Source organism: Hyalella azteca, unplaced genomic scaffold (assembly GCF_000764305.2).
Source record: "Hyalella azteca isolate HAZT.00-mixed unplaced genomic scaffold, Hazt_2.0.2 contig11104, whole genome shotgun sequence".
Taxonomy (NCBI): Eukaryota; Metazoa; Arthropoda; class Malacostraca; order Amphipoda; family Hyalellidae; genus Hyalella; species Hyalella azteca.
In genome coordinates, this window is record NW_025941113.1 from 586,509 (window position 1) to 597,518 (window position 11,010).

General features: G+C 38.8%; 1 protein-coding gene across 2 annotated transcripts; it reads left to right on the top strand.

Moving 5' to 3' along the window:
• Positions 1 to 269: 269 nt before the first annotated feature.
• Positions 270 to 10,290, top strand: LOC108674560 (prolactin regulatory element-binding protein). Of its 2 annotated transcripts, none has more exons than XM_018162524.2 (8): positions 270 to 453; positions 5,767 to 5,911; positions 6,374 to 6,514; positions 6,982 to 7,141; positions 7,684 to 7,921; positions 8,459 to 8,577; positions 9,104 to 9,341; positions 9,600 to 10,290. In XM_018162524.2, exons 1-8 carry the CDS (start codon positions 319 to 321, stop codon positions 9,846 to 9,848), a joined length of 1,425 nt encoding a protein of 474 aa, XP_018018013.1. In that variant the 5' UTR covers positions 270 to 318; the 3' UTR covers positions 9,849 to 10,290. The 2 variants fall into 2 exon arrangements, with proteins under 2 accessions (XP_018018013.1, XP_047738655.1); XM_047882699.1 differs by having other exon boundaries at positions 6,374 to 6,511; positions 6,979 to 7,141.
• The last annotated feature ends 720 nt before the right edge of the window (positions 10,291 to 11,010 follow it).

Genomic DNA, 11,010 nt, shown 5'->3' on the forward strand with positions numbered 1-11,010 from the left:
CAGAGGGAAAAAATATAACGTGTTCAATTTGGCTAATTATCTATCATCAAGCCAGATAAATGCACAGTACATAAGATAGTTTTTTTTTCTAACCAACGTTTCTGACGAATAATTTTATTGAATTTGGAGGTAATAGTCTGTTTTTGAACAATAGAATTTCGGGTATTTTGAGCTAGGCAATCTGGTATTCTCGCCGAGAAATAAACCTGGCAACACTGGACACAGCCAGTCTTTCCAGCTGTTGTCGCTAGTTAGCGTGTTACTCACTGCCTAGTGCCTTCTGCCTGCGAAGCCGCGGTGTTTTAGTTAGTATTTGACATGGCTCCTCCGTGTACCTTGGAGCTTGTGAGCAAGACAGAATGTCCTCCTTATGCTCTTACCTGCGTCGGAGACAGATATGTCATTGTTGGTGGAGGCGGTGGATTTGCAAAAACTGGTATCAAGAATAAGTTCGTAAGTTTTGAAATTGTATTCTGAAGTAAAATTTCGTGCACCCTCTGTGACCCTCATCTGTCATCATTATCATGCTTATGTCTCAACTTACTATACTATACCTAGACCCTAGTGGCTGCTTTCTGCAGTTAATGACGCATAAGTTGTCTGTTGCCGCTCCGGGCTCAACATCAGATGCACATGCACTCAACTTGTTGCTTGCTAATAAAAAAGATTTTTGATTTGTAGATTTGATTACCAATTAACAAATAACAACTAAGGTTTTTTTTTCAAGCTTGAAAGTTATGGCTTAGTATTGTTTACAAATCAGAATTATCAGATTATTTTAATTGAAGGCTGGCAACTTTTCTAGTGCTGTGGTTAGTGACTGGTTACTTGTAGTACCTAATGTTAGTGGCATTGGAGATGGATAGTATTATCATTATGTGCTTTGAATTTGACAACAACTTTTTGTATCATAAAGAAAATATATTATTTAAAAGGCCATTTCAAAAACTGCTTAGTCTAAATTTCTCAGGTCATTTGAATTTCTAGGGTAAATGCACCATATTCCAACATTGTGGGTAATTCCGAATTTCCGACACTTCTCAACTTTTTCCTTCTTTATTAAGCTTTGTCTTAGTTCCATGCATGCGTAGATGGTTGAAATAGTGACGTCGTACTATTGCGTGCCACGTGCCAGCATATTGCCAATCCATAGGTTATTCAAAAGAACCTGTTCTTATGTCATTTTGAACCGATCAACACTTCTGAAGAAGGTGAGCTGACAGCTACACTGGCCGTGGGGTGTGGGTGGACCTAATTTGAATTTGAATGCATGCAGCAATTCAAAATCCTATAGACTGTGATAGACATAGTATACAAGTCATAGAGCCTAAATTTTTAATATAGAATGGTTATTTGTGAATAATATTTTCGATTGTGATATTATAACATATTTCTGATTGTGAAATAATCTTGATTGTGATATTGACACTTGACAGATATTCAACATTTGAATATCGAAGTTCTAACATCATGAATAACAAGGTAAGAGTGAAAGGACTTAGCAAAGCTAGAATCATGGCTGAGCCTCTGAGGCAGTGAGGCTTAACCGATGTCATTGTAATTTTTTACGTCATTGATATCATTGTGGAACCAATGTAAGTAACTAAGGAATTTCCCAGTTCAAATATTGATTGATTTATTACTATCAATTTCGAAACTCCACATATTTCTAAAGGGAGTTGTGATGAGACCATGGGGATGGGGCCAGGGGTCGAACTGTTGAGTTTAGACCATTACAACTTGCAAGAGGGGCCCAAGGGCCAAGGGCATGGGGCCTTGCGAAGGGTTAAGACCGACGCACGGCGGTGGACCGATAAGTACTCACAATAATTCCCTGCCACCATGCGTGCCAGATTCCTGCAAAACACTAGGTCTGATGGGAAAATGTTAAGATCCTCAGAGCAAAAGTCCAAGTCCACCATGGTCAGGAAGGTGCAGCGTGTACGCCGGAGGTTTGTTTTCGGATGTACGCCAGGGAAGAAAGTTTGCAATATGCTTGCTAAAAACGGAAGTGTAACCCTCGCCAATCTGCATGATCGACACAGGCACACGTACTTTGCGATTGATGCCTGGCAATTGTCACAAACACACATGCTTTACGATCTATATAGCCGATGCCCAATGATAAACACTGATGCGCGCTCTTTGCGATCAAAGTGGCCGATGCCTAATGATCGACACAAGCGTACACAATTTACAATCGTTTTAGCCTATGCCCAATGATCAATACTGATGCGCGCTCTTTGCGATCAAAGTGGAAGATGCCTAATGATCGACACAAGCGCGCGCGATTTACGATCAGTTTAGCCGATGCCCAATGATCAACACAGAAGCGCGCTCTCTGCAATCAAAGTGGCCGATGCCTAATGATCGACACAAGCGCACGCGATTTACGATCGTTTTGGCCGATGCCCAATGATCAATAATGATGCGCGCTCTTTGCGATCAAAGTGGAAGATGCCTAATGATCGACACAAGTGCATGCAATTTACGGTCGGTTTAGCTGATGCCCAATGATCAACACTGATGAGCGCTCTCTGCGATCAAAGTGGCCAATGCCTAATGATCGACACAAGCGAATAACACAAAATATGGTAACACTAACAATATGGTATTAACAACACAACACATTGCAACACAAAATATCACTGCACAACAGCACTGCACTCATCACAACATATCACTATACAACACATTATAAGTTTATAACACACCCTAACATGACATTACATTATAACATAACATATTATAACAAACAATATCATAGCACAACATATTATAACACAACATAATGTAACATTACATAACTCAATGCACTGTAACACAACATAACATAAATAACATAGCATGACACATTGTAATGACATGACACAATACATTATAACATAACTAATCATGATATAACACTATACATCGTAACATAACATAGAACAACAGAACAAATTATACCGCAGCATATCCTAATAAAACCCATTATAAGACATCATAACTCAACCCAGCACTAGAGATGCAAAAAAAAACCTTTTTTTTCCAGTGTTTTTTTAGTAAGAAAAACGTTTGTTTTTTTTTTCTTTCATGTATTTATTTGGGATCAATATATCTATACCCTTAATATACATTGAAATGATGTGTTTTTAAATCTTATTTAACATATCTCATGTGTGATTTATAATTTATCAAGCCTAATACTTCTAGTTCAAAGCTTAAAAGGGTAAATAAACAAATTTTTCATTTCCTTGTTGTACTCAAAAATCAAAGTATGCAAAAAATACAAAAAATAAATATTTTCAAAGCATTCCATTTTCAGTCACTCACCATGAGCACTAGATCGTAATAGAACACACTAGATTGCATAAGAAGGCACTAGATCATAATAGAACGCACTAGATCGCATTAAAAGGCCCTAAATCGCCATAAAACGCATTAGTATGCACTAAAATGCTCAAAACCAGATGAGGACGTATAATGGGACAAGCCAGATCACCCAGATGCGGACGTACGCCAAGACAAGCCAGATGCGGACATACGGTACGTCGGGACAAGCCAGATGCGGACGTACGCCGGGCGTGTGCGCCAATAACGTTATTTTAGCTCTTTGTACGCCGCGTTGTACGCCAGTAGAAGGGCTTGGAGCCTTGTTTACGCCGGATTAATCCGTGGAAAACTGCACCATCCTGGGTATGGCAAGTCCATGGTGCAAAGGGTGGAAGCAGCGTCGCCAATATATGGGTTTTTAAGCCCAAAGTGTCGTCAACCATTTTCAAGATGCGTCACCAGGTAATTTTTAATAGAAAGCCATTTTGCTGAATGCTGAGTAATGAAAAACTATTTACAAGCCACAAACTTATTTACAAGGTTGCATGCACGTGTTACCACCAAATAACTAATTTTACCCTAAAAACAGTCCGATTGTACAGCAAGTGTCAACTGAACATGTGATAATGCAGTCTGACTGCTCTAATGTGACCGCAACTAGGCCATCGTAAACTTGTTGTTTACATTTTTTTGGCGGGAAGTTGGGAACTCATTGCAACTGATTTCCAGACAAGCCTCCCTGTATCCTGATCCATCTAACGTACCGGAAACCATACTGTTTTCTAAATATTTGGCTGCAGACTGACAAATATATTGAATGCACGAATTTCAATCTAAATGTGTCAGCAAGATGTTCTGAAGGCATAAATTTTGCTACTGAAGCGTCACCAAAGATCTTGCAATATTCATCCACTCTCTGCACAGTGGGTCCAAGCCAACTAGTGAGAACATCAAAACACGTGTCAAAGTTGATAGTTGACCTTGCTCTACCAAATAGTGAACTGTTTGTGTAGAAAGAATATTATGGTTTGAGACTTTTAAATAAGTGTTTGAATATATTAGTCAAGTATTTGCTGATTTTAAGTGGTAAATAAATTAATAGATGATTAAGTTAAGAGATGGTTTTAGACACATAAAAAACTAATTCCAACACAGCTTGGAATTGGGAAATTAAAATTTTCTTAATTAAAAGCTTAATAGCTCTCAATTAAAAGCTTAATTAAAAAAATTAACATTTTTTAATTAAATTCGTTCCGAGCTGTGTCGTATTCCAATACAGCTGAGCTCGCACAGGGCGTTGGAATTACAAATTAGTAAGAGTTTGAAGCGCTGTCAGAATTAGTCTCACAATATGCCGAATTTAGTCGCACACAGCGTCAGAATTCAGGGATTTTGTAAATTTTAATTCTTAAGACTTTTAAATAAATATGGCAGCAGTTTGTGACATTTCATTGTTGCTGGCGCGTAGTGTGGTGTTTTGAGAGTGACGTAAAGCAATCAGAACTCAAGTTGCGCATACGGTGATCTTTTTATAGCCATTCATTTCTTGGTACGTCCTTAATGTGTCAGAATATGGTGTGTTTACCCTGAATTGAATTTGGACAAGTTTTCAAAAAAAGAATGTGGTTTCTTGCAACTTGGCACTTGCAAGATGACAAATATCCATCTATTTACTTAGAAAAGTTTTGGCAACAAAGTTACATGTTTTGACAACTTTGTTCATTTTTTGTTTCAATTGAGTAATATTTATAAAAGGAAATTATAGAAAATTAATTCAACCAGAAAGTTAGCTTAAATTTTATTCATTGGCAATATTGATTGTAAATCAACTGTTATGCTAATTTTCAGTACTATTACTTCAGGATATATCAGTAATACTGCAATATCCTTGGCTCTGAAGTTGCATTATTCCCCAGCTCCTCCCTACCGGGGAAGTCCTCCTCAGGCTGCAGCCTTCCTCCCATCATTACTTGCATATAAAGTATTTTCGGTATCATGTACAAAAATTTCAGGGACAGCTCATTTTCTGCATTGAATTACATGAAGATTCCTATGTTTGATTGTTTTCCTATGTTTTTTCATTCAATGTGTTGCCAATGAACCTTCCTTGCTCTACACCAATCTGCCAATGTAAAGTTTTAAAAATGTATTCATACTCCAACAGCAAAATTTTGAGTTTAAATGTGGTTAGTAAATTATTGGCATCCAAAATTCTTCTTGCAATCACTGCCAACCAGTTCATAGACTTCTGATTCCTATACGAGACACAAGATGAACATTTGATACTAGAACTAAATGTGCACACAAAAACATTGGATATTAAAAACTTCAAACAGTTCTGACAAATTCAACAAAAATTTGCAGTATAAATTCATTGTCATACTAATGATCCTTCTTAAAAATTTGCCTTTGCTGTTCTAAGCAAAAGATAATATCTATGTATTTTTGCAGGTAGTTTATCAACTTTATCACATGGGAAAACAAACGACAGCTCGGTGTGTTCTATCCCATGACGTTGGTGATTACTGCATCAGCAACATGACAGCATGGGTAGATGAAGAACGAACAGCTAAAGTCACAGATAATAGAACAAATGGTAAAAAAATTGTGGCATGTACAGTAATTTTTTTAATCATGTTTGGATGATCTAATCTTTGCATTGAACTATGAGGCTCAATTAATTCATTGATGCATGTTATGAGGCATGGTCTACCATCTTCTATCCTCAAGTCAATCTGTATTGTTATCAAGTGATGATCTTCACACATCTGAGTATCTCAGTTGGAAATTAGATATACTGATATCAATTTTACATTGCTTAAAATTCTTCTTATTTTTAAATTAATTTGTTGGCTGTCTCCAAATCTTGATTATTTATTGTTTTTTGTTGGAACTTGTATGAAAACATTTCATGCTTGAAGCTATATGACAATTTTAATTTTAACAGGTTTATTATATAAGTACTAGTTCTGTCATTAAATTATATATTTAATATTTCCTTAAGTGTTCAAAGTTTTAATTTTTCTATGGAAATTTAATTTTCTTTTGTGCTTGGCAGAAAAAAATCATGGCTACACAACACCTTGTCCTACAATAAACTTGGCTTATGGCTGCGAGGAGTCCTGTGTGATTGTGCAGCTCACTCCAAAACTAGTCACAGAAAATAATGCCAAAGATCAGATTACTTCAGCTCAGCAGGGTTTGTAATTACTTCTTGTGAACATGATAGCAAATTATTTAATTTTTAAATCAAAGATAATGGTCTAAAATAGTAGGGTGTGAAATAAGGGTTTAAAATTTAGTGCAGTTTGCCGTGTTACTAAATTGATTTATTCTGTGTTTCCCAATCACTGCATATTACAATTCCCACTACATGATCGAGTAAATAAATTGTCAATGCTGGAAAATTGTGAAAAGCTGCAAAAATTTTTCAGCTTTGATACCTGATCATATATATGTGATTAAGAAAACTTTATAGGATAGATCTTCTGATCGCACTTTTCAAAAAACCAAGAATGGTTGTCAGCTGTATGAAACGTGTAGAAAATATATATATCTGCAGTCCAAATGTGCTGCACTTCTTTAAGCTCACTAACTGTACCATGCCTGCATGCATTTTGAATGCTAATTTATTTGGTCATAAGATGTCTTTAATTGTTATTTCAGGAGCTGATGCAGGAGTACGGAACAGGAAGCCCCAAGCAGACAAGAGCACCAGCAGGAGCAGCTCAGAGAATAACAAGGCCAGCAAGAATGGCATAGTGCGGCTACCAACTTACTACACATTCACCGTCATGGAGCTCTGTAGATTTACCTCTGTTTTTAGGTCAGTTGCTCTGTCTTAATTTTGTGTTATTGCATGCTTTGTGTTTTCTGAGTTGAATAGCCACATTGCACAGTTTGATTTGCAATATTAAAATTCATTCGTAGAGGTTTCTTAAATGTGTTAAATAATATTTTTGTCTGTTGTGGCAGAATTGTATTTTGCTCATCATTACTGTACTTTCAAAATTGTCTGTAATTGCGTGATATTGGTAAAAAGTTTCAATTACCAGGAGTTAATTATTATTACTAAATGATTAATAATCGGAGTATGGAGGTGCTTTAACAAGATAACCCATTATACCGTATACCGTAACGTCATTCTATACTAGCCTTCAATTCATACTCTTGTCAAATGACAGTTAATGTCTGGAATCATAACATTAAAGATGAAGTTGAAGGAAATGTTCTACCATAAGCGTTAATTGCTACAAATTATTCTAGCACGGATGGAGTTGAATTTAATGGTGAGAGTTAATTGCTCAGAACTACAACAGTACATATAAAGTTCAAGGAAATAGTTCACCGTGAGAGTTGCTTGTGCAGTCGCCCACCGTCGAGCACATCACCTGGGCTGGTCGCCGCGCCGGGCGTGCTGCTCAAGGAAGACGTGTACCAGAAGACGTGCCGCGTGACGCGCGACTGCAGTAAGCTCGTCACGGGCGGCACGGACGGACGTGTGCGCGTCTGGTCCTGCTTGCAGCGGCCGCCTAAACTCCTGCTCGACATTGACGCTCACCTCAAGGAAGTCGATCAACTGGACGTATCTCCTGACGGGTCCCACGTGAGTCTCCTACTGCTATCAATTGGGTTGATCGGAGTTTACCCTCTTCCCCATCATCTCTTGTCAGTAGATCTATGTAAAATATGTTTATGAACAAGTTTTATTAATTGAATTGGAATGACGAGATTCTACAATTGAAGGAATTATTGATCCCGAGCAATACCAGGCTCCCCTGCTGGTAAATTATATATATTATTTTTTGAATGAGCTTGTTTGCAGGTCCTCTCGTTCAATGCTGAACAGTTTGTTTGTTTGCAGAATTTTCCACTCGTTCAAAATCCAAATTAACCAAAGAAGGTTTAGCAAACGTTACAATAACGCATACTTTGTATTTGCTATGCTTGATTTTCTCTGATGGTAGAACCCAAGTAACTATAATGAATTACGCATTTATACCGGCTTCAATTGCCTAGCTTTACCAGCACATTTACCAGCGCAATTCATCCCGCTTCAATTTACTTGTTTTACCAGTAGTAATATTGCTTTCAATAAACTATTGGAGCCAATAATTATGACTAAAGTGAGCTCCATGTGCAGGTGGTGAGCGTGTGCAAGGGACAGCGCGAGTGCTGCGTCTGGAGCTGCTCTTCAGGCAAGAAGGTCGCCGCGCTCGGCCTCGACACTGCAGGACTCAAGTATAAGTTTGCATGGGCCAGGTGAGGGTACCGACCTTAGGTGAGGTAGTGCCTTAGTAACGAACTTAGCTTGTTAGATGCAACTCTTTTATGACCATCACTGGAGACATAAACTTATCAACTACGCTTCTGCAGGGGATGTTGCTCGACGTCCTGCTCATTTCCAAAAAAATTGTACATTTCTTATGGACCTGTCTTCCAAGCTCACAATGCCTTGTAAAATTAGGCTAAAATTTTATATCTGAATTTATTGGAATCGTGTTGATCTTAAATAATTGTTACGTTAAATGAATTATCCTGACAGTCATGGACATGCATAGGCCCGAACATTGTAAAAAACTTCTATAGCCAAGCAACTTTAATTACTAGAAATCAAAGCGCTCGCAATATCTGCTTGATTCATAGATATTTTATTGATACATTTCTTAATAGTTTGTACGTGCAGTACTAGCTGTAGTTATAAAATTTTCTAATAATTTCGTGCAGCCTTTGCCTAAATCTTTTAAAAGCGAGTATCAGATCTATCACAATTATTCTGATCCTCAAGGTTTGGCTGTGTGGAAAACAACATCAAAAACACGCGGTTGTTCACGATCAGCAACCCCGTGGTGGGCACGAAGCATCCTGGCATCGTGTGTAAGTGGAGTGACAAGCAATATGCATTGGAGCGACGCCAGTCACTGGACGGTGTACTCAGCAACCTGGCCGTCAGCAGTGACGGCCGCTACCTTGCAACAGGCACCATGGACGGCGACCTCATCATTATGATAGCCTTCAGCCTGCAGGTGAACCATGACGAACAATTCTTCCAAATTCTTGCATGTCGTGCTTACTTGTAATGGTCGCGATATCTTGATGTGCCTTGCAGCTATGAAAATGTGTTCAGATATCTATTTTGATTGTCCACATATGCAAGAGTTCACGAAACACAAACATTTCTAAATTATTGGTATTGGTGTAAAAGATACATCGTTGATTTCATTTTCCAGAGCTCTTGTCAAAATTAGTATTCAATTTACCTGCATGAGGTTCGTTTACCGCAGGTGCTTCAGCGGCTGCCTGACGCCCACTCAATGTTCGTGACCGGTCTTGAATGGCTGCCCGATGGCAGTCGCACCTCATGCATCGTCAGGGGTTTCTCTGACGCCTCGGTGCTCTCTGTGTCGTGCGACAACGCCATGAAGATCGCGCATGTTCCCTCCGTCACTATGGCCCCCGTGTGGCTGGTGGCTATACTCTCTGCCGTCGTGTTGTGTGCTACCTTTGTTATCGCTTCTTACCTCGGACTCTGAAGCTTCCATTTATTGTTTTTGTTGCTATTTATGATAGGTTTTTGAGAAGGATGTTATTCTACGTTTTGGTCTATGGTTGTACTTCCTTGAACTCAGATTTCTCAGTTGGTCCAGGCATTTGATTTTTTCACTACCTGTTAGGCTAAAAAAGTAAAATTTATTCCACTTATCTGTTGCTGCTGAAAACGGGGAAGCTTGTAATGCCTGATGACGCTCAAGTGCGGAGCTCATTTCCACTCTAGAAGGCAATCATTGGCACAATATTTTATCAGAGCGTTCGTTTAAAGAGCACCAAAGTGGGCATTTTCGTTGATTATGATTAACTGTGTCGACAACGTACGGAAATTCTGAATTAATATACCGCGAAAAAATGCTCCTGTGCCCGTAGTTTTTTTTTAATATTGAGCTTTTCTTCCAGTCATCGGAGTAGTTAGTTAGTTAGTTTAGTGGCCAAATGTTTACTAGCACTTCAGCTATTTAGCTATCTCGCACCAAAAGTCAAGATGAACATCACCATAGAGGTGGAAGGTCTCAGTTATTCATCACCAACAAGGGGCGGAAGGTCTCAATTGTCCAGCCCGCTGAAGCTGGCTCGAAGGAAGCAGCGTTAGCATCTCAAAGAGACGAAGTGACAAGTAGGGACAGGTGAAAAGCAACAGAAACGAAGACACTCGAACAAGAGGTCGCTTACACGGGACGTGCCGCCCGCACGAGAGAGATAGAGAAGGGAAATGTAAGGAATCCTGCCTACATAATAACTTAATGTAAGGAATCCTACCTACGTAATAACTTAACCCCACAACTGAGACCTACAGTCAGACACCGCGAGCTCAGCGGTGGGGCGCTCAGGAACAATCCCCCTAGGAGCGCGAAATTCCATAGGACTTCTGACGAGCACAGACACCCGTCAGAAGTCCCCCCTGAGGGTCAGTCATCGGAGTAATCATTTTTCTTCAATATAGAATAAAGCCCAAATAATGTCTACCTCTAATGGATCTAACTATTTGTTTCGCTTGTTTATGTAAAAAATTTCGATTGAAACCGCTGGCGTACCGTTTTTCTATAATATGTTCTTCCATAAAATTGTTATTTTTCGTTATCTCCTGTGCTCTAAATCTCTATCCTTGTCCTAGTCGAGCGAAGAATATCTATGTTTTGATTG

Coding starts and splice junctions, on each gene's coding strand:
- LOC108674560 (XM_018162524.2), top strand. CDS start 319: ATGGCTCCTCCGTGTACCTTGGAGCTTGTGAGCAAGACAGAATGTCCT. Junction 454..5,766: donor CTGGTATCAAGAATAAGTTC/GTAAGTTTTGAA, acceptor GTATTTTTGCAG/GTAGTTTATCAACTTTATCA. Junction 8,578..9,103: donor TATAAGTTTGCATGGGCCAG/GTGAGGGTACCG, acceptor CTGATCCTCAAG/GTTTGGCTGTGTGGAAAACA.